This window comes from Bos indicus, chromosome 14, assembly GCF_029378745.1.
Source record: "Bos indicus isolate NIAB-ARS_2022 breed Sahiwal x Tharparkar chromosome 14, NIAB-ARS_B.indTharparkar_mat_pri_1.0, whole genome shotgun sequence".
In the NCBI taxonomy this organism is placed as follows: domain Eukaryota; kingdom Metazoa; phylum Chordata; class Mammalia; order Artiodactyla; family Bovidae; genus Bos; species Bos indicus.
The window spans coordinates 854,670-878,160 of NC_091773.1; the positions used below are offsets into that span (position 1 = coordinate 854,670).

At 50.4% G+C, this 23,491-nt stretch overlaps 3 protein-coding genes across 19 annotated transcripts in view; 1 reads left to right on the forward strand and 2 right to left on the reverse strand.

The window, feature by feature from the left end:
• MROH1 (maestro heat like repeat family member 1) overlaps positions 1-10,415 on the reverse strand; it is a 49,794-nt gene extending 39,379 nt beyond the window's left edge. For 14 of the 17 annotated variants that reach the window (XM_070803019.1, XM_070803015.1, XM_070803018.1 and 11 more), the window contains exon 1: positions 10,314-10,414. The gene's annotated coding sequence lies outside the window, so the exon portion shown is untranslated. Of the gene's footprint in view, positions 1-9,740; positions 9,974-10,313 lie in introns of those variants that run through there. The other 3 variants (XM_070803014.1, XM_070803013.1, XM_070803021.1) reach the window with 3 other exon arrangements.
• A 6,145-nt stretch (positions 10,416-16,560) lies between these two features.
• On the forward strand, positions 16,561-20,190 carry LOC109568166 (testis-specific serine/threonine-protein kinase 5-like). Its single transcript, XM_070802998.1, has 8 exons — positions 16,561-17,659; positions 18,018-18,125; positions 18,285-18,487; positions 18,572-18,627; positions 18,926-19,058; positions 19,153-19,268; positions 19,681-19,815; positions 19,895-20,190. Exons 1-8 carry the CDS (start codon positions 17,456-17,458, stop codon positions 20,188-20,190), a joined length of 1,251 nt encoding a protein of 416 aa, XP_070659099.1. The 5' UTR covers positions 16,561-17,455.
• Positions 20,191-20,309: 119 nt separating this feature from the next.
• Positions 20,310-23,273, reverse strand: HGH1 (HGH1 homolog). The gene is made up of 6 exons (XM_019973650.2): positions 22,576-23,273; positions 22,403-22,503; positions 22,214-22,312; positions 21,915-22,006; positions 21,703-21,825; positions 20,310-21,626 (listed from the first exon to the last, which is right to left on the reverse strand). Exons 1-6 carry the CDS (start codon positions 23,136-23,138, stop codon positions 21,447-21,449), a joined length of 1,158 nt encoding a protein of 385 aa, XP_019829209.1. The 5' UTR covers positions 23,139-23,273; the 3' UTR covers positions 20,310-21,446.
• Between the last annotated feature and the right edge of the window lie 218 nt (positions 23,274-23,491).

The following is a 23,491-nucleotide window of genomic DNA, read 5'->3' on the forward strand; positions in this document are numbered from 1 at the left end:
AATAAACAAATGCAAAATACAATAGAAATTCCAACAGCCCTCTATTTGTAATTGTTAAAACAAGTATACAGAAAATCACTGCAGGTACAGAAGACTTGAACAATACCATCAATCAACTTGGTTCAAACAGTACTTTTATAACATTCCATTCATTAACAGAAGAATATATATTTCTTCAAAAAGCTCATGAAACATTTACCAAGATTGACTATATTCTGAGCAATAAAACAAGTCTCAATAAACCTAAAAGTATTCAAGTCATACAAAGTATGTTTTCTGTGCTGCCAGGTCGCTCAGTCGTGTCCAGCTGTTTGTGATTCTATAGACTGTAGCCCGCCAGGCTCCTCTGTCCATGAGATTCTCTAGGCAAAAATACTGGAGTGGGTTGCCATGCCCACCTCCAGGGGATCTTCCCACCCAGGGATCAAACCTGCGTTTTCTAAGTCTCCTGTATTGGCCAGCAGGTTCTTTATCACTAGCGCCACCTGGAAAGCCCCTGTTCTCTGACCACATGGGATTAAATTTGAAATCAATAAGAGAAAGCTATCTGAGAAATCTGAGTATTTATCAACTACTGAATATGCTTTAAAATAATTCATGAGACCAAAAAAATGCAAAAAATGAAATTAAAGTGAATGAAAATGAAAACATATTAAAATGTGTGGGAGAAATTAAAAAAAAAATAAAAAATGTGTGGGAAATAAATAGCACTAAATGGTTGTATTAGAAAAGAATGACACTGTGGATCTGAACAACAGTAACCTCATTTAGCAGGGGAAGCCAGAGGGGGCAATCCCACACACACCACTTCAAGTGAATCACAAAGCCAACAAGAAGAGCCATGACTTGCATTCCCAGCAGGAAGACATCTCTGGTTTGGGACAGGCCACAAGCCCAGCAGATGGGAACCTTCTCAGCTCAGAGAGTGGGAAGCCACCACCATCCTAAACATCCCTCCCTCCCATAGACTTTCTTTCAGAGCAACCCCTCCTTTTCTCTGCAAAGTAACTTCCTCTCCTTTGTTTGCTGGACTTGCCTATTATTGTTGTTGTTCAGTCGTTCAGCTGTGTCCAACTCTTTGCAACCCCATGGACTGCAGCATACCAGGCTTCCCTGTCCTTCACCACCTCCCAGAGCTTGCTCAAACTCATGTCCATCGAGTCAGTGATGCCATCCAAACATCTCATCCTCTGTCATCCCATTCTCCTCCTGCCTTCAATCTTTCCCAGCATCAAGGTCTTTTCTAATGAGTCAGCTCTTCACATCAGGTGGCCAAAGTATTGGAGTTTCAGCTTTAGCATCAGTCCTTCCAATGAATATTCAGGATTGATTTCCTTTACAATGGACTGGTTTGATCTCCTTGCAGTCCAAGGGACTCTTAAGAATTTTCTCCAACTCCACAGTTCAAAAGCATCAGTCCTTCAGCACTCAATTTGCTTTATGGTCCAACTCTGACATCCATACATGAATACTGGAAAAACTATAGCTTTGACTATTCGCAAATTTGTTGGCAAAGTAATATCTCTGCTTTTTAATATGCTGTCTAGGTTGGTCATAGCTTTTCTTCCAAGGAGCAAGTGTCTTTAAATTTCATGGCTGCAGTCACCATCTGCAGTGATTTTGGAGCCCAAGAAAATAATCTGTCACTGTTTCTATTGTTTCCCCATCTATTTGCCATGAAGTGATGGGACAGGATGCCATGATCTTCATTTTTTGAATGTTGAGCTTTAAGCCAACTTTTTCACTCTCCTCTTCCACTTTCATCAAGTGAGGGTCTTTAGTTCCTCTTCACTTTCTGCCATATGGGTGGTGTCATCTGCATATCTGAGGTTATTGATATTTCTCCCAGCAATCTTGATTCCAGCTTCTGTTTTATCCAGCCCAGCATCTTGCATGATGTACTCTGCATAGAAGCTAAATAAGCAGAGTGACGAAATAAAGCCTTGATGTACTCCTTTTCTAATTTGAAACCAGTCCATTGTTCCATGTCCAGTTCTAACTGTTGTTTTTTGATCTGCATACAGGTTTCTCAGGAGGCCAGTAATGTGATCTGATATTCCCATCTCTTTAAGATACAAGAACAAAGATACCCCATACCATGTTCCACAGTTTATTGTGATCCACACAGTCAAAGGCTTTGGTATAGTCAATGAAGCAGAAGCAGATATTTTTTTGGAATTCTCTTGCTTTTTCTTCCAATGGATGTTGGCAATCTGATCTCCAGTTCCTCTGCCTTTTCTAAATCCAGCTTGAACATGTGGAAGTTTTTGGTTCATGTACTACTGAAGCCCAGCTTGGCGAATTTTGAGCATTACTTTGCTAGCGTGTGAAATGAGTACAACTGTGCAGTAGTTTGAACATTCTTTCACACTGCCTTTCTTTGGGATTGGAATGAAAACTGACCTTTCCAGTCCTGTGGCCACTGCTGAGTTTTCCAAATTTGTTGGCATGTTTACTGCCACTTTCACAGCATCATCTTTTAGGATTTGAAATAGCTCAGCTGGAATTAGTTTTATATAGTTTTTGCTATAGTATGGCTGTCCTGAGTTGCAATTCTCTGCTATTCCCAGATAAACACATTCTGCTGGTAAAATAATTACCTCTTTTAGTTTTAAGGTCAACAACGTTAAATCCTACCTTAAGAAATTACACACGCAAAAGAAGCAAAAGAATTAAAATCATAAATATCAGTACATAAAGAAATAAGAAAAAAAATAAAAGTGCCAAAGGCTAGTTATCTAAGAAGATCAATAAATTTGATAACCAACCTGCCTGACTGATCAGGAAAAAGAGGGACAACACAAATTACCAATCTTAAGAATGAGAACAAATAGATTCTACAGATATTAAAAGGATAATAAGAATATATCTAACTTGTCGAAGGTAAATTGGACAATTTAAAAGAAATAGATGAGTCAATTTTACCTCAATAAAAAATTATTAAAATCAAAAAACAAAAGAAATAGACAAGTTCCTTGAAACACAAACTATCAAAGCTCACTCAAGAAAAAATAGATTAAAAACAAAAAGAAAAAATAGATAATCTAGGACTTCCCTGGTGGTCCAGTGGTTAAAACTCCACACTTCCACTGCAGGGTCCACAGATTTGATTCCTGGTCAGGGAACTAAGATACCCCATACCATGTGGCACAGTCAAAAAAAAAAAAAGAAAGAAAAAAATAGCTTTATATTTAACAAAGAATTGAAGTTGTAGTTAAACGCCTTCGCACAGAGAAAACTCTAGGCCTACATGACCTCCCTGGGGAATTCTATCAAACATTTAAGGAAGAAACAACTCCAACTCTACACACATTCTTCCAGAAAAACTGAACCTAAAAAGCACTTAACAACTGATTCTCTGAGGTTAGCATTACTCTGATAGCAAAACTAGACACAACAATGAAAACTATAGATCAATATCCTTCACAGATGCAAAATTTCTTAACAATATTTTATCAAATCATATCCAACAACAGGTAAAAATGATAATACCTCATGACCAAATTGGGTCATTCCATGAGTGCAAGGTTGGTTGGTAGTTTTAACTCCAGCCACTGTAAATCACAATAACAGACCAAAAAATAAAAACCACATAATCATCTCAATAAATGCAGAAAAAGCATTTGTCACAATCCAACATCCACTTATAATAAAAATTATCAACAAACAGGAACAGAAGAAAACTTCCACAATCTGATAAAGAGCACCAAAGGGAAATCTATAGGAACATTATACTTAACAGTAAAAGACTAAATGCAATCCCTACAGGATGGGGAACAAGGCAAGGATGCCTACTCTCACTAGTTCTATTCACTGTCAGCTGGAGGATTTAGTCTGTGAGATAAGGCAAGAAAAAAAATAAGACATCCAAATTGAAAAAGAAGTAAAACTATTTTTATTCACAGGTGATGTCATCATCTATGCAGAAAATGCTACAGAATCTAGAGTTGGAACCAGATCAATAAGTCATCTAGCAAGATCACAAAATATAAATATTAAATTTTTAAAAAACATTAATATTAGAAAATCAACTATATTTCCATATACTAACAATAAACAATCAAAAATTGAAAAAGCCACAACATCTGCCATTGAGCAAAAATTATATGAAATATTTAGGGACAAATTTGACAAAAGATGGACAATGCAGTAAAATTATCAAACACTGCTGAGATATAAAAGAAAACTTAAATAAATGGAGAGAAATACTGTACAAGGAAATCAATTCTTTGCAAATGGATCTACAGATTGAATGCATTCCCAATCAAAATCCCAGCATGTTTTTTGTAGAAACTGACAGACTGATTCTAAAATTCATACGGAAATGCAGAGGACCTAAAATAGCCAAGACAACTCTGAATAAAAAAAATGGAGAACCTATACTACATGACTTCAAGAGTTATATGGCACATCACACCACTTGGTAGCAGACACACATCACACCACTCAGTGACAGACATACTGTGATCAACATTAGCCACCCGCCTCCTCACCCTGCTCCAACCCTTCATATCGGGCAGCAGGTGCCCTGCTCCCCCTCTGAGAGCCCATCTCTGATGGCTGCCTCTCCTAAAGCTGCCTTGGCCACTTCCTCCACCCTGAGAGTGCTGGTCTTCATCAAACACAGGCTGTATCATGCCACACCACTGCTCAGTGGTCTTCACTGCTGCTCACAGAATCAAAGCAATACCTTCGACAAAGACTTTTGCAACCCAGACCCAAGTCCCTCTCTGCTCCTCTCTCATCCCTCATGCTTCAGGCATCCTGAATGCCCTGGGCCAGGGCTTGGGCTCTTGTACCTCTGCTTCTGCTGCTCCCTACAAACACCCCACCCTGTCCTCTTCACCCCACAGAACACATTCATTCCTCAGAGGTCAATCACTTACCTCCCCCAGGACACTGTCACCCCTCCAGCAGATGACCCAGGGTTCCCCAGTCCTCGCTCCTACAGGGATAGTGGCATTCTTTCTGAACAGCAGATATGCATGCTGATCTGCCTTCAGCCCACCATGCACACAGATAAAGCTTTGATTTATATTCTTGGCATATACACAATTTCAAAAAACAAACAAAACACTGTTCATTGAAGGAAAAGACTCAAAATCCTCATCTAAGACTCAATATTATAAAACTGTCAATTCTCTTTCATTTATAAAAATGTGAATCAGGCTACTGGAGGATTCCACTTGATAAAATGGTTCCAAATTCATATGGAAGAATCAACATACAACAGTAGCCAACTAAATTCTGAAAAGTCTGTGAACAGCGGGATTTGTCCTATGTTATGTTCAGTTCAGTTCATTCGCTCAGTCGTGTCCAATTCTTTGCAACCCCATGGAATGCAGCATACCAGGCTTCCCTGTCCATCACCAACTCCCAGAGCTTGTTCAAATTCATGTCCATCAAGTCAGTGATGCCATCCAAACATCTTATCCACTGCCATCCCCTTCTCTTTCTGCCTTCAATCTTTCCCAGCATCAGGGTCTTTTCTAATCCAGTTCTTCGAATCAGGTGTCCAAACTATTTGAGCTTCAGCTTCAGTATCAATCCTTCCAATGAATATTCAGGACTGATTTCCTTTAGGATTGACTGGTTTGACCTCCTTGCTGTCCAAGGGACTCTCAAGAGTCTTCTCCAACACCACAGTTCAAAAGCATCAATTCTTCGGTGCTCAGCTTTCTTTATAGTCCAACTCTCACATCCATACATGAATACTGGAAAAACCATAGCTTTGACTAGATCGGCTTTTGTCAGCAATGTCTGCTTTTTAATATGCAGCCTAGGTTGGTCATAGCATTTCTTCCAAGGAGCAAGTGTCTGCAGTCACCATCTGCAGTGATTTTGGAGCCCCCAAAAATAAAGTCTGTCACTGTTTGCATTGTTTCCCTAATTATTTTCCATGAAGTGATAGGACAGGATGCCATGATCTTCATTTTTTGAATGGAGTTTTAAGCCAACTTTTTCACTCTCCACTTTCACTTTCATCAAGAGGCTCTTCAGTTCTTTATCGCTTTCTGCCATAAGGGTGGTGTCATCTGTATATCTGAGGTTATTGATATTTCTCCCAGCAATCCTGATTCCAGTTTGTACTTCATCCAGCCTGGCATTTGGCATGGTGTACTCTGCATATAAGTTAAATAAGCAGAGTGACAATATACAGCCTTGACATAATCCTTTCCCAATTTGGAACCAGTCTGTTGTTTCATGTCTGCTTCTAACTGTTGCTTCTTGACCTGCATACAGATTTCTCAGGAAGCAGGTCAGGTGGTCTGGTATTCCCATCTCTTTCAGAATTTTCCACAGTTTGTTGTGATCCATATAGTCAAAGGCTTTGGTATAGTCAATAAAGCAGAAGTAGATGTTTTTCTGGAACTCTCTTGCTTTTTCGCTGATCCTACAGATTTTGGCAATTTGATCTCTGGTTCCTTGCCTTTTCTAAATCCATCGTGAACATCTGGAAGTTCTCAGTTCACGTACTGTTGAAGACTGGCTTGGAGAATTTTGAGTATTACTTTGCTAGCGTGTGAGATGAGTACAATTGTGTGGTAGTTTGAACGTTCTTTGGCATTGTCTTTCTTTGGGATTGGAATGAAAACTGACCTTTTCCAGTCCTGTGGCCACTGCTGCGTTGTTGCCCAGTAGTAGATATAATGGCCATCTGAATTAAATTTTCCCATTCCAGTCCATTTTATGTTATGTTAAAATGTACTAAAATGCTGCCATAATTAAAACTATGCCTTTGTTATAAGAGGCACACAAATCAACAGAGCTGTACGGAGAATCCAGAAATAAACACCAATAAGGAATAAAAAGGGAAAATTTTAAATAATAAAGACATTAGCCAACAAATAGTGTAGGAACAGCTTGGTAGGCACTCAGGGGAAAAAATTAGTTTTCCCTACATCTTTCCTTACCCCAAAATAAGTGCTAGATGGATATAAGGATCATGTGTAAAAAGTAAATGTAGTCCTAAGTAGAAAATACAAAGACATATCTTACAGTCGTAGAGTAGGAAAGGACTTTCTAAGCCAGACACAAAACTCCACATATCTTAATGAAAGCTTTCAGTTGGACTATATGAAATTTTTTAATTTCTGAAAATCAGAAGCATACATAAACTCAAGACCACATCCATACATACACCTATGCCCACAATTGTACACTCTCAGACCTCACCCCATCCTCAATAGAGCATTAAGTAAATGAAAGACAAAATAGGTCAAACCATTCATTATAGGTATGACAAGAGCCCAATCTGCCTAACATTAACATGCACAGAAGTGCACCCACATCAACAAGATGAACAGGAAAACAGGCGGCACAAAGAAGACCACCAGTCCAGGACTCCACTTCCCGTGCACCGCCACTTCCCCTCACTGCCCCACAGGACTGAGGGGCGGGGAGCAAGGCCTGCAGTGGCCACACATAGGTGGGGACAGCCAGCAGAGCCTGTGAAGTGTTCCCTACAAGCCTGAATGGTCCCACTCTGTGATGGGATCGTCCATCTTCCAATACCCATCTACAGAAGCCCACGGAGTGTCATAAAAACACATATGTCAATCAGGGATCTGGTTAGATTTGAAAAAACAAGCACTGGAAAAAAAGTGGGAGCCAGGTAAGTATAGATTACCTGGGTTTGACTGGTTTTGAAGGTCTCCACCTGCGGCCCCTGCCCCAGGCCAGGAGATAACTGACCTGTGAGCACAGTGCTGATGGCAAAGCCAGGTGTAACCACCACAGAGGAAGGGGGCACACAGACAGGGGAGGGCCCAGGAGGCCCCCTGCCTCCCGCGGGAAGCACCTTAGAGGCACCATCTCCTGAATCTGCATGGCCAAGTAAGTCCAAGACGGGCACACTGTGAGCAGCTGGTCAGCAGTGGGGCAGGACTCCACCAGGACTGGCTCCTATACTCCCCTCCACGGCTGCCCGCCTGCCCACCCTGATGCTCCTGGCACATGGCACAGGGCAGAGCCATCAGGGCCTTCCCTCCCTGCACTGGACACACTGTGGGCCAGTGAGGAAGCAGCTGCCCCCTCCCCCATGCTCACCAGTAGTCAGCATTGATTCAGTGACATTTAGTAAAAGCCCACCAGGTACTGCCCCTGCCCACAGAGCCCTGGCCTGAAAGATGCCTACTTGTATTTCAACTGCCACGTGAGCTGACAAACCTAACCGTGGTACAGGACCACTTCACTGAGCTGGGTGGGGCTCAGAATGGGGTGTGGGAGGGCTAGGAGGGTCACATACCTCCCAGCCCAGAGGCAACAGGAGTGGTATGGAAGGCAGGTGTGTGAGGGGGGACTAGGAAGTCAGGAAGCCCAGCAGGGGGTCACAGGATAGCCCCACCAGGCCCAGGGTCTTTCCCTCCCAGCACAGGAGCCAGAGCAGGAACCAACTTCCAGAATCACCAACAAGAACTGGGGCAGATGACCTGGAAACAGTCCACAGCTCACTGCTCACAGCTCCTGGAGAGCACTGCTTCTCAATGTAAGCCACGCCAGCGGTGTCACCCCCCAGAAGTGGTTGGCTCTCCAGCTCAGTGAGGAAAGCACGCATCTCAAGACGCCCAGCAGCCAGCATTCCTTGAACAACAGCAGGGACTCTCCTGGAGCGCCTGCCTCAAGAAAGTCAAGTAACTTGGCTCCATGAAAGGGCTCACGCAATCTGGGCTGCTCATTGGTGCCTCGGTAGGCCCTGGGTCTGAACTAAGCACAGATACCTGCCTCCAGGCATAGGCGGCAGCTATGAGCTCCAGGGAGCAAGCAAGAACCCCAGGGTTCCACCTCTGATCTACTGGGGCCCTCAGCAGGCAGTCCTGGTGGAGTAAGATGCAGCAACAACAATCCACGTCAGCCTGGACATTGATATCAAGGTAACCAAGACAGCTCAACTTGGTCATTCCACTTTAGCAACAAAGAGAGACCTGAGGTGCGTGCTCACTTGAGTCGTGGCAGCCAAAAGCCCTGTTGACAACCGCATTCCCAGGCCCTCTGGCTGTCAGGACCAAAGGGGTGACCACATCATAATCCTGCCACCACTCAAGTGTCCCACCAGATGATTCCCACATAGGTCTCCTGGGGCCCAGGGCCTGCTGGCCATCTCCACCAGGACCATCATCGCCACAAACCCAACAGCTCCAACACGATTGTCACCCAACCCCTCCCCAACCCACAGGTCACTTGCCTCTTCTGTGTCATCATGCACTTAGCTCTCAGGTCAGAAGCAGCATCACCCCTTCCTGTTCCTCCACCTCCATCCCCACACTCTATAGTGACTCACCTTCTCCACCTCTACCACCTCCCTTTCCAAAGTGGTCCCCTCAAACCAGCCTCCACCCCAACCCCGCCTGGCCCCGCAGCAGACAGCCATTCCAGCTAACATTGCCACAAAAGTCCCCTCTGCCCCCTACCCCCCTTTGTGCCTCATCACCCTTGAGCTTTCCAGTCAGCCCCTCCCCTATGCCGCTGGGCTGGCAAAGGAGAACCTCTGTAGAGTGTGCAGATGGGAACCACCACGCACACAGAGCCCTCTTACCAGGCCCTACGGCTGCACTGCAGCTCAGCTGATGCTACAGAAAACCGGAACCCAAAACTGGGCCTAAGAGTCCAGGGACTGGGGGCCAGCCGTGGCCAAGCACCTCCGAGCTCTCACCCAGATTTAGAGAGGAATTTCCTGCAGCCTCTCCAGCTTCACACCTACAGGGCATGACCAGTAACCCTCAGGACTGAGGACACATTACCTCCCGGCTCTGGACCGCCTCCTCCTCTCACGCCAAAGAGAAAGTAGAAAGAATACAATGGTACCTGCGCTTTGGGACCCTCGGGTTTAGAATGAGTTTCCCACAGAGGACCCCCGTTTTCCCCTGGGGAACCAAGGAGGTGGACCACACGCCTCCGAAAAGTGACAGAATGAACGCCCCCCGGGGTGGGGGGAGGGACAGGCACGGGCCGAGTATCCCGAGTCCCACCCTGGGAGGGGCCGGGCACAGGGGGACGCGCTCCGCACGCCAGGCGAGGAAGAAAGTGAGCGGTTGGACTCCCAGGCCGCTCTTCCGGGTTGTGACGCGGCAAATCCGTCTCTGTGCGGGGCTGGGCGCACCTGAGCCCGAGGAAGGGGGCGGGCTCAGCCCCGCGAAGCCCGGGACCGTCCCTGCGCTCGCCTGGTGACTTTGGAGAGGCACCCCCTGACTCGGTTTCCCGCGGCGGCCGGGCCAAGGGGGCGACCCAAAGGTCTGCGACCCAGGCTTTCCCGAGGGGCACCTCCCCGAGTGACCGCGGCCGGCTCCGACCCCCGGGACCTGTCCGCCCTTTACCAGAGGAGGCGCCGCGGCCGCGGCCCCCGGAGCCGCCCTCGCTGCAGCCGTTGACCGGAGTGGGCGGGGCCACGCGACGAGCCCGCCCCCTGCCAACTGCCTCCCACCGCGCGGTAACTTGGCCCCGCCCCCACACGATCTCTGCGCTCATTGGTTGAGAGATCGTGTCTCTCCTCTCTCTCTCTCTCGGCCCCGCCCCCAGCCGGCTTGTGACCGCCACATCTGACTGTTGGGCTCCAGTCTGGCCGCCCTGTGGGCCTCAAGGGGTGTGGCAGGTTACTGCGTAGGTGAGGGACCGGGCCTGCTTGCCACTCTGCTCTGTGACCCCTCCCGACACACCACGGTGATCCTGTCACACAGACACAGACCCACATACCCTGAGATACCTGGGGCACCGATGTACCCAAACCCAGTCCCTTTGCAAACACATACCTGTCCAGGAACACACGCCAGGTGGGCTAGACCTGGACACAGGCAGGAACTGTCATGCCCTATATCTCTCACACACGAACACCCAACAAATAACCCCAAAGAGCCCAGGGCCACAGGCCCCTCTACACACAGGTACACACCTGAACACACGAGGCACATATCTAGTCTGCCAATAGTCCCTGGGAATCACAATGTGAAGGCACCGATAAAACTAGAGCAGAACACAGGGAAAAGGTTCTCTGACATAAATGGTACCAATGTTTTCTTAGATCACTCTTCTGAGGCAGTGGAAGTAAAACCAAAACTAGATAAATGGGACTTAAACTCACAAGGTTTTGCACAGCAAAGGAAACCATAAACAAAATAAAGTGACAACCTAAAGAATGGGAGAAAATACTTGCAAATGATGTGACCAACAAGACTTTTATTTCCAAAATATACAAACAGGCCGTAGAACTCAATGTGTATATATACATATATCTATACACACACACATATATACAATATATACAATGTATATATATATATATATATATACACATATGTATATAAATGGGCAAAGGCACTATGGAGAACAGTATGGAGGTTCCTTTAAAAACTAAAACTAGAGCTACCATGCTGCTGCTAAGTCACTTTAGTCGTGTCCGATTCTGTGTGACCCCATAGACGGCAGCCCACCAGGCTGCCCCATCCCTGGGATTCTCCAGGCAAGAACACTGGAGTGGGTTGCCATTTCCTTCTCCAATGCATGAGTGAAAAGTGAAAGTGAAGTCGCTCAGACCCTGCAATCCCACTCCGGAGCATATATCCAGAGAAAAACATGATCTAAAAGGATACATGTTTATTGCAGCACTGTTTACAATAACCAAGACATGGACGCAACCTAAATATCCATCAAAAGGGAATGGAAAAAGAAGATATGGTACATATATACAGTGGAATATTACTCAACCATTAAAAAGAAGGAAATAATGCCATTTGCAGCAACATGAATGGATATAGAGAGTGTCATACTGAGTGAAGTAAGTCAGACAAAGAAGGAGAAATATTGTATGACATCCCTTATATGTGGAATCTAAGAAGAAATGATACAAATAAACTTACAAAACAGAAAGAGACTCACAGACTTAGAAAATGAACTTATGGTTGCCAGTGGGGAAGGGAGAGTTAGGGACTTTGGGAAGGTCATGTATACACTGCTCTATTTAAAATGGATAACCAACAAGAACCTATTGCAGAGCACATGGAACTTTGCTCAATATTTTATGTCAACATGCACGGGAGGTGGGTTTGGGGGACAATGTTTGTGTATGGCTGAGTCTCTTCTCTGGTCACCTGAAACTCAGTTCAGTTCAGTTGCTCAGTCATGTCTAACTCTTTGAGACCCCATGGACTGCAGCACACCAGGCTTCCTTGTCCATCACCAACTCCTGGAACTTACTCAAATTCATGTCCATTGAGTCAGTGATGCCATGCAACCATCTCATCCTCTGTCACCCCCTTCTCCTCCTGCCTTTGATCTTTCCCAGCATCAGGGTCTTTTCCAATGAGTTCTTCATCAGGTGGCCCAAGTATTGGGGTTTCAGCTTCAGCATCAGTCCTTCCAATGAGTATTCAGGACTGACTTCTTTTACGATGGACTGGTTGGATTTGCTTGCAGTCCAAGCGACTCTCAAGAGTCTTCTCCAACACCACAGTTCAGAAGCATCAATTCTTCGGCGCTCAGCTTTCTTTCTAGTCCAACTCTCACATCCATACATGATTACTGGAAAAACCATAGCTTTGACTAGACGGGCCTTTGTTGGCAAAGTAATGTCTCTGCTTTTTAATATGCTGTCTAGGTCATAGCATTTCTTCCAAAGAGCAAGCGTCTTTTAATTTCATGGCTGCAGTCACCATCTGCAGTGATTTTGGAGCCAAAAAAAATGAAAGTCTCTCACTGTTTCCATTGTTTCCCCATCTATTTGCCATGAAGTGATGGGACCAGATGCCAAGATCTTAGTTTTCTGAATGTTAAGTTTTAAGGCAACTTTTTCACTCTCCTCTTTCACTTTCATCAAGAGACTCTTTAGTTCGTCGCTTTCTGCCATAAGGGTGATGTCATCTACATATCTGAGGTTATTGATATTTCTCCCAGCAATCTTGATTCCAGCTTGTGCTTAATCCAGCCCGGCATTTCACATGATATTAAGAAGAGGTGGCAAGAATACACAGAAGAACTATACAACAAAGATCTTCATGACCTGGATAACCACGATGGTGTGATCACTCACCTAGAGCCAGACATCCTGGAAAGTGAAGTCAAGTGGGCCTTAAGAAGCATCACTACGAACAAAGCTAGTGGAGGTGATGGAATTTCAGTGGAGCTATTTCAAATCCTAAAAGATGATGCAGTGAAAGTGCTGCACTCAATATGCCAGCAAATTTGGAAAGCACAGCAGTGGCCACAGGATTGGAAAAGGTCAGTTTTCATTCCAATCCCAAAGAAAGACAACGCCAAAGAACGTTCAAGCTACCGCACAATTGCACTCATCTCACACGCTAGCAAAGTAATGCTCAGAATTCTCCAAGCTAGACTTCAACACTATGTGAACTGTAAACTTCCAGATGTTCAAGCTGGATTTAGAAGAGGCAGAGGAACCAGAGATCAAATTGCGAAAATCCGTAGGATCATCGAAAAACAGTTCCAGAAATACATCTACTTCTGCTTTATTGACTATGCCAAAGCCTTTGACTATGTGGATCACAACAAACTGTGGAAAAATTCTGAAAGAGATGGGAATACCAGACCACCTGATCTGCCTCCTGAGAAATCTGTATGCAGGTCAAGAAGCAACAATTAGAATTGGACTTGGAACAACAGACTGGTTCCAAATCGGAAAAGGAGGACGTCAAGGCTGTATGTTGTCACTCTGCTTACTTAACTTATATGCAGAATATACCTGAAATTATCACAACATTAATTGGCTATACACCAATACAAAATAAAAAGTTTAAAGTCTGGGGGAAAAACATGGGCAGAAGACCTAAACAGACATTTCTCCAAAGAAGATATACAGATAGCCAATAGGCACATGAAAAGATGCTCAACATCACTAATTATTAGAGAAATACAAATCAAAAGTTTAGTAAGGTACCACAGCACTCAGGATAGGCATCATTAAAAACTCTAGGGATTTCCCTGGTGGTCAGGTGGTTAAGGACCTGTCTTGCAATGCAAGAAACACAGGTTCAGTCCCTGGTTGGGGAACTAAGATCCCACATGCTGCAGAGCTACAGAGCCCACAGTGAAGATCCCACATGCTGCAACCAAGACCCAACTCAGCCAAATGAATAAATTAAAAAAAAAAAAAATCTACAAATAACAAATGCTGGAGAGGGTGTGGAGAAAAGGGAACTCTCCTCCACTGTTAGTGGGAATGCAAATTGGTGCAGCCAGTATGGAAAACAGTAAGGGGGTTCCTCAAAAAACTAGAGTTGTTGTATGATCCAGCAATCCCATTCTAGGGTATACATCTGGAGAAAACTATAATTTGAAGAGATACATGTACCCCAGGACTATTTACAACAGCCAATACATGGAAACAGCATAAATATCCATTGACAGATGACTGGATAAAGATGTGGTGAAAGTGAAGTCGCTCAGTTGTGTCCGACTCTTTGTGACCCCATGGACTGTAGGCCACCAGGCTCCTGCATCCATGGGATTTTCCAGGCAAGAATACTGGAGTGGGTTGCCATTTCCTTCTCCAGGGGATCTTCCCGACTCAGGGATCGAACCCGGGTCTCCCGCATTGCAGGCAGACATTTTAACCTCTGAGCCACCAGGGAAGCCCAAAGATGTGGTACATATGTACAATGGAATACTACTGAGCAATAAAATGAAATTACGTCATTTGCAGTAACTTGGATGGACCTAGAGATTACTATACTAAGTGAAGTGAGTCAGAAAGAGAGTCAGAAAGTAAGTCATAAATACCATATGATATCACCATATGTGGAACCTAAGATATGACAGAAATGAACTTATTTATGAAAGAGAAACAAACTCATATGGAGAACAGACATGAGCCTGCCAAAGGCGGGGGCTGCTGTGCGTTGCGGCTTAACAGATGCAAATGAGCGCGCACAGAGTGGGCGAGCAGCAAGACGCTACTGCATAGCACAGGAAGCTCTATTCAATATCGTGTAATAAACTGTAATGGAAAAGAATATAAATACACATGCATAACTAATCACAGTGCTATACACCAGAAACTAATACAACATTGTAAATCAACTATACTTCAATAAAAAGCAAAACATTAAAAAAAATAAAAAATATTTTATTAGTCTTTAATAAAAGATTAAAAAAACAAAAAGCAAGTATATGCATTTGGGACCTTGGGATCTGGAGAGGGAGGCAGACAACAAGCAAGTCAATGATTCGTAAGTTGCACAAAGTGCTGTGAAGAACTGCAGCTGGGGGCTGAGAAAGAGAGAAGCCAGGAGAGGAGCCCAGGTTCTGGACAGACACACTGGCCCCCGCAGAGCCCCGGAGGCTGAAATCACCTGGGTGTGCCCACAGACCAAAATGAAAGGAGCAAGTGGTGTTCCAGAAGCTCAGGAAAGGAAAAGCAATTGGAGAAGAAAGGGCCAGTCAGCAACAGTACATCCTCGGCATTAACAACTTGTCTGCGTCTCACTGGGTCCACAGGGATCTGTGGGCGAGGAGGCAAAGTGGCCTCAGTTTAAACATGGGGGCAGGTTGGTCATTGGACAGTACGGCAGGGATGGGGGGATTCTTTTTTCACAGAGAGAAGGGCTGCAGCCTTCTGTCCTAGGGATAGAGTGCAGAGAGCGGGACAGAACTCTTGTAGACGGCTGATACAGCGTTCTGCTCCACAGATGGGGCCTGGCCCCCAAGAAAGAGCTCCCACCCCCCAGGTACTACATAGGCAGGAAGGGAGGGTTATCCAAGGGAGGCTCATACCTGGATGGCTCACTCTCCCGTCGCTGTCCCCATGGCCAGGGTTCAGGACACGCCACTGGTCCTACCCTCCCCAGGCTCAGCTGAATTTTTTCACTCCTAAGCACGCACACACGCTGCCCTGGCACAGATAACAGCATCATTCAATTTTTATTAAATTATTAAGGCCAGGGACTTCCCTGGGCGTCCAGTGATTAAGACTCTGTTTCCACTGCAGGGGGCGTGAATTTGATCCCTGGTTGGAGAACTAACACCCTGCATGCCGCGAGGCCCCCCGCCTCAAAACAGAGTATTAAGGGCAGTCTCTCTTCTGCAACAGTAAGCTCTGTGAGAAAGGCCCGTGCCTGTGACTGGCTCCCAAGGGCTTGACACCAAGCCCAGCACAGGGAGGTACTCAGCAATGCTCTGAAATAGATGGATGACCTGGGGTGCAGAGAAAGAGGAGGGTGAGCAGAGCTGGTGAGCACTCTGAACCCTGCCTGTCACCTATCTGAGCAACAGTCACTGGCTTCCAGCTGTGTTCTGGAATGAGGGGGAGCCAGGGAGGCGGTGTAGGCTCCCCCCATCTCCAGCCCATGTAACACTTTCGTAACCATCACGAGTTAAATCCCCTCCCCTTGAAATACTCAGTTTCTCTCTTCCTAACCCGCATGGAGCAACAAACCAGCTAAACTGTCCATATTTTCTATCCTCCAGGCAATTTGCCAGACAAGGGCTGTGGGTGAGCCAGGGGATATCAGACACAAGCCTTGCCCTCCAGCGGCCCACAGTCCAACAGGGAGGAGAAAATGTATCCATAGCTCACTTCCATGCAGAGGGAGTGCTGCAGGCACCACGGATCCTGTGGGGACAAATCTGGTCTGCAGACACTATGCTGTCCAGCTCACAGAAGAGAGACCGTGAACTTGGCCCTTACTTGTTTCGTCTGTAAAGGGGGCATCACTTGGTGATGTTCACATTTGAAATCCTGGGTGTGGACTGCCTACCATGGGACAGGCACTTTGGTGTGCACAGAAGCAGGATTGTGGGAGGTAGTTGCAGCTTCAAACAGCGCCCGCAGGCAACACAGCTCCACCCCGAGTAACAGCGCTCACAGAACACTGCAGGGGCCGGGAAAAGGGAGGTGCATGCTGGCTCACCTCCTTGAGGTGGGCGGTCCAGTGGTTAGGACTCGTCCTTTCACTGCTGGGTCCGAGTTCAGTTCCCGGTTGGAGAACTAGGATGCCCCATGCTGCGCCGCACAGCCAAAACCATAAAAGGGCTGTCTGTGGCCCTTGGGGTTCTCACCCCGTGGAGTGGGCCTCACACAGGGCAGGGCTGGTTCCAACAAGATGTTCTCAGGGCAAGCAATGCCTGGGGAATAGAAGGATACCCCTTTGAGGGCACAATGCAAGCACAGCTCTAGAACCTTCCATTCTAGAATCTGCTCCTGCTTTCCCAGAGCCTGTCCAACCCCATGCCAGTCCATGGTTGTGTGGCTGTGTTAGCCTCCCTCCCCATCTCTGCTCCTGTCCCAGAGAGGCTTCAGAAACTTGGCTGCAGCCTTGAGGGCCTGCAGGCCCCAGCTGGCCTCCTGCAGTACATCACCCCATCACTCCACAGTGCATTGCTCCATCCGTCTACAACCCATCACCCCATCCCTCTAACACAAGTCAAGCCTCAGCTGAACCTCCCAGAGCCCCTCCCCACGGCCCTGCGGGGTGCTGGGTAGCCCCAGCTCTCCCACAGAGCCCTGATTTTTATGAAGGCTGCCGGCAGGCAGAAGCTGGACCAGAGAGCCTTTCTGGAGCAGGTGCATGAATGCAGGGACAATGGCTACCTGCTGTCCTCCAAGAAGATTGGTTCTGGGGCCTTCTCCAAAGTCTACCTGGCCTACGCCACGCAGGAGCGCATGCGGCACAACTCCAAGCTGGCCTCTGACCTGCGGGGCAAGCGCCACACCATGGTGAGGCAGGCTCGCCTCCTCCCCACGGGGTGGGGGTTCCATAGTCAGCCCCAGTGGCCCCTGTCCTAACTCCACTCAGGCACCTCCCAGGTGCTCTGGCTTCCTCCTAGTCCCACATCTTCTAGAAGGCCCAGGCTCTGGCAGTCTGATCCCTCCCAGTTCCTGGACCCATTGAACACATAAGTAACCAGGACAGGATGAGGGGGAAGGTCAGTGCTGCCTCCCAAGGCTGCTGCTCACCGAACCTTGCCCTAGTCAACTTCGGCCACATGCACAAAGGCCATGGGGCCTGTTCTACCACATCCTGTCCCCAGGGGGGTTGTGGCCTTTGCACAGTGGCCACCCTCCACACCTGCAGGTGGCTATCAAGATCGTCTCCACTGCGGAGGCCCCTGCAGAGTTCTCCCGCAAGTTCCTGCCCCGTGAGATTTCATCACTCAATGCTACATACAAGCATCTGAACGTGGTGGGCAGAGACCCCAGGCAGCCGGCCCTTCCTACCTACCCCAGGCCCGCCCCTTCACCTCCTGAGATCCTTATACTCGGGCTGGCCCCATTCCGAGACCCCAGCCCTGTGCACCCGAGGGCCCTGGTTGGGGGTGACAGTGTGGGGGTGGCCCGGCAGGTGCAGCTGTATGAGACCTTCGCGAACAGCCGGCGCACCTACTTGGTACTGGAGCTGGCGGCCCATGGTGACCTGCTGGAGCACATCAACGCCACTTCTGCTCATCGCCGCTGCCCGGGACTGGAGGAGGAGGAGGCTCGCAGGCTGTTGTGGCAGCTGGTCAGCGCCGTGGCACACTGCCACAACTCAGGCATCGTGCACCGGTGAGGGCGCCACCCAGCCTGCTGCCCAGCGCGTGGAGACCTGCCTGAGCTCAGGTCCAGCCCCGCCTCCCCTTCCCCACGCAGGGACTTGAAGTGTGAGAACATCCTGCTAGATGACAGAGGCTGCCTAAAGCTGAGTGGTGAGCCTGCGGCCCGGCCCCCAACCAGGCTCCCAGCCTGGGCCAGCCCTGATCACCTTCAACTTCCCTGGGTCGCACATACCCCACTCTTGCCCCAAGCCCAGGGCTCCAGCCTCTACACTGGTCTGCTCCAGACTTCTGACCCCAGTCTGCCTTGTCCTTCAAGCCTCCAATGAGGCCTACACCCAACAGTTGCCCACAGCCACACTTATAGTTACCCACGTGCCCCATGCCCACAGCCCCCTCAGGAGCCCTCTCTCTAGCAACCTGCCCCGCCCTCCCTGCACGTCCCTTGCAGACTTTGGCTTTGCCAATCGTTCCGGGCTCAAGAACTCATTGCTGAGCACCTTCTGCGGGTCTGTGGCCTACACAGCCCCAGAGATCCTCATGAGCAAGAAATACAACGGGGAGCAGGCCGACCTGTGGAGCCTGTGAGCACCACCCCAGGGGCTCCAGGACCCTGGGTGGGGAAGAGGGGCAGGGGCCGGGGAGGAGGGGTGGGCCCTGAGAAGCCCATACCCCCAGAGGTGTCATCCTCTACGCCATGGTGACTGGGAAGCTGCCCTTCAAGGAGTGCCAGCCCCACCGAATGCTGTATCTGATGCGCCGGGGCCCCACCTTCCGGCCAGGCCTGTCACCAGGTGAGCACCTCCACCACGTGTTCCTCCCAAGTCCCAGCCGTGCCTGGAGAGGGGGCAGCAAGACAGACCTAGGTCCAGAGAAGGGCCACATGTGCTGTGGCATGGGGGATGCTGACCTGGCATCTTTGCCAGCCCAGGCTGGGGGATGGACTGTGGTGACAGGGGAAACTGGGGTTGGTGGCCCCATTAAGCTTGAACCCTGAACTAGCCCTAGGTCAGGCTGCCTCACCTCTCGCTGCCTGTCCGTCCACGTGCGAAACACGGACACCCTCTAGCCATTTGGGAAGACTGCATGGGGCAACCCCACCAAGGGGCCAGAATCGTTGGCTGTGAGGGCCGTGGGCTGGGGGCATGAGAGGTGGCAGGAGGGGGCCGCTACCGTGAGGCTGCAGCCTGGAGTCCTCGCCCACAGAATGCCAGGACTTGATCCGAGGCCTGCTCCAGCTGCGCCCACGAGCTCGCCTGGCCCTGCAGCAGGTGGCCACCCACCACTGGATGCTGCCTGCTGCACATGCGCTCTTCTGCACCACACTCTGTGCTATACCAGGTGTGGCAGGCCTAGCTGGGTGGGCAGGTAGGAGGCTCCTCAGCGCCCCTCCTAACCCTCCCACTGTGATCCATTGCAGAAAAACCAGAGAAGCCCCAGCTCCAAACATCCCTGGACAATGTGGAGCCCAGCGCAGACTCCGATCCCCCAAGGTCGCTCCTGCAACTGTGGCGACCCCAGCTACAGGGCACCTCTCATGAGAGTGCCTCTAGTCTGACGCCTGAGCCCCCAAGGGCTTGCCCAAGACAAGTTGCAGACTCTGCCGGGCTTCAGCTCTGGAGAACGGAGACAGCCGGTCGCAGGGTGGGTCGCTCCAGGCATCCACTGTTGCTATGCTCCATCTGGAGCGTGCCTGGGCACTACCTGGTTAGCTGAGGGCGGGCGGGAGGGCAGGGGCGAGGCCAGATAAAGCATTTATTCTATAGAGCCAAGGGTGTGGACTTCTCAATGCAGGAAGAGGGATGTTGGGGCATCTGGAAAACAGTCCACATACCTTCAGGCCAGAGCTTTAATTTAATTGGGGGAGGGAGAATGAAGAGGGGACCACAGAAGAGGAAGACACCTGGTACCCACAAAGAACTCAGCTTTGATTTGAGCTCCAGTAGAGCTGGCCCCAGCTCTGGAGGTAGTACCAGGACTGAGGACAAGAGGGCTGGGGGTTGGTGGTGGGGTGCTCTGCAGAGAGAAGCCTGGAAGGGCAGGGAAACAGGGATCCACGGCAGAAGATGGCACTAGATTTGGTGGGAGGCCCAGGAAGGGAATACAGTGGGGTGAGGGACAGCCTGCTGGGCTTGGGGCCGTGGACTCTTCAAGTGCCTTCAGCACTACATACGGGGCCAACGGGCTCCAAAGGGGCAGAGCGTGGTCCAGGGGAAGACTTGGGCCAAGGGCAAGGCTTATTAGCTTGGTGGGCATGGGATCTGGGGGGCTAAGGCTCAGGGGAATTGAACAGGGAGAGGGCCTAGCTAGACAGGGAAGGTGGGAGCATCAGGTCGGTCCAGGACTGGGAAATAGCACTTGAAGTGCTCACAAAGGCCTGAGGGCTGGGTCTGGGCACAGGGAAGGTGCTGAGAGTGAAGAGGAGGCAGCACCAGCAAACACCCCAAGGACAGGCCAGGGGGATGCAGCCCTGGGAGACCCTGACAGGCTGTGGCTGGTGAAACTCTCAACAGGTCAGCCCTGTGAGGCCAGGTCTCAGGCAGGGCCAGCCGAGGGCCCCCAGGGTGGAGGGACCTGGGTTGGAACTGGCAGCAAGGGGCACTGCAAGCACTCAGACCCCTAGAGCACCCCTGAGACTCATTGGGAAGCTCTAGCTGGCCCTTCAGGCCTGCAATGTTTTTCTGTCCAGCCCTGCCAGCCCTCCACCTGGAGACACCTGAGCGAGTCAGAGGTCTGGGGCAGCCCTGGCTGAACAGTCCTCCTCTGAGCAGCCAGCATTCTTGCTGGAAGCAACAGGGCACATGGAGGCACCCTCAATCCTCAGCAAAGACCTGGAGCGGAGCTTAAGGGCAGCTCTGCTTCTCAGCCAGATACACTCTCAGAGCAGGGGACAGCAGGCAGGCCTGGTCTGGGAGGCCTGGACGGACTGTGAAGAGAAGTGGGCCCAGAAATGCTGGCAGGCCTCAGGGGCCTCACGTGGGTACAGCTCCCTCTGCTTGTGGCTCTGGGCCCAGCTCCAGCTCCTGCTGCTCCCGCTCACACTGCTCCCGCTCCTGGTGATCCTGCTGCTGCAGCTGCCGCTCAACCTCCTCAGGCACCTGCACCTCCAGCAGGTTCTCCAGGCCGCGCTCTGGCTCGTCCCCAATAAGTACCTGCCAGCAGGGGAGGCACGTGGGGAGCTGGCTGGCATACCTTGGACGCCCACCCCTCCCCCAACCCTGCACCTACCTGGATGAGTTTCTCACAAGTCACCCGCACATCAGGCTCAGGCTCCCAGCTATGCAGCTCTCGCAAGATCAAGTAGGCTCCCTGGTCCCTCACCTGCTTCCGACCAGGTGCCGTGGCTGTCAGCTGGAAGAGGGCAGAGGGTACCCAGGTGTCAGTGTGCTAATGTGTGTGTGTTGGGGGGGTAGCATTAATGAAGCAGGACCCCTGCTCACCAGCATGATGGTCTCAATTAGCATCTTACGGATGTCAGCGTCAGGCTCTCGCTGCTTGTCTGGTGGCAGGTACTGCAGATCAACAGGCAGCCCTAGGGGTGAATTTGTGAGTCAGTGGGTCTCCATGCTGGCCCCTGGGCCACTAGGCAGGACCCTGCCATTGTAAGGCTCATCTGTGCTCAGCAACTCCCTGCTGGGAGGTTTCAGAAGGGCCCTGATCTGGACACCTCCTTCTGCCTCTCCCCTACCGTCCCCCCCTCCTGTTAAACCAACCCTGAGGCTCGACCCTAGCCACTCACGCTCCATCTCTTCCTCAGAGAAGTCTTCTGGCCCAGCCAGCGGCAGTAACAAGAAGGGGAGAACGTCCACCTCGGGCCCAAGCAACCATTCATGATGTCCTGGGGAGAAACAGGAATGCAGACCTGTCCAGAGAGGCCCCAGAGAACAGCCTATTCCCCCCATAAGGCAGCATCCCCACCACGACTCACGGTGCTCGAAGCAGCAATTTCGCAGTGTTCCCACCACCCCGCCCCTGCGCACCGAGGAGTCCGGGTACTGGGTAAGGGGCAGCAGCCGCTGGACCACGCACCTGGAGGGAAGGGCCACTCAGTGCCGTCCCTGCGCACTTCCAACCCCTCCCCGCGAGCGCCCGGAGCTTCACCTGTTGCGGTCCAGCAGAAAAGCGCGGGTCGCGGGACGCTGGCTGAGGTTGGAGAGCACTGGTCCCAAGTAGTGCAAGGGCGCGCGGGCGTTGTAGCCCGGAGTGCACAGCGCGCGCACCAGCCGCTCCAGGCCCGACTCCCCGGGTTCTGCGGCTGCCAGAGCCTCTATCAGCGCAGCGCACGGCACCGGCTCGCGGCTGAGGTTAGCCAGCACGGCGGCCGCTTCCTCGGCCCAGGGCCACTGTGGGTCCAACGCGCAGCCCAGCAGGCGGACAGGCAGTCTGGGCTCGGCCGCCAGCAGCGGCTTGTGCAGGCCGGGGTCGGCAGCCAGGTTGACTAGCGCGCGAGCGGCGTCTCGGGCTGGGGCGGGAGGAGGGGCCACCGCCAGCTCGACCAGCGCCCGCAGCAGTGCCGTCTGGCCGGCCAGCAGCGTGCGCCCAGGCCCCGAGCCAGTCAGAGCCAGCACATGCTGCGCCGCCGCCGCCTGCAGGTCAGCCCGCTCCCCGAGCGCCAGGAAAGGCAGCAGCTTCGCCGCCTCCGCCTTCGGGCTGGTCTCCGACATCGGCGACCCTACGGGAGCTAGGCCATCGGCTGACTGACCCCTGTCCCCCCCGTCCTCCCACAAGCAGGTCGGTGAGCTCGGGGGAAGCACACTCAGCCAGGCCCGGAACCTACAGGTGGTCAGCGGCCCCGCCCACCAGGTAGCGGAAGCCGCAGTAACCAATCCGAGACCATGACTCTACCCAAGGGGCGGGACCTGAGCGCAGAGGCGGGGCCACGTCTAGGCCCCAGGGATTGTGGGATTGGATGCCGCCCGGAAGCAGGCTCGGGCCCGCGGGGAGCGTGACAGTCGCTGGAGAAGTAACAGCCGTCTTTTGGGGGCTCCTGCCGACCTTCCCGCTCCGGAGAAGGCAA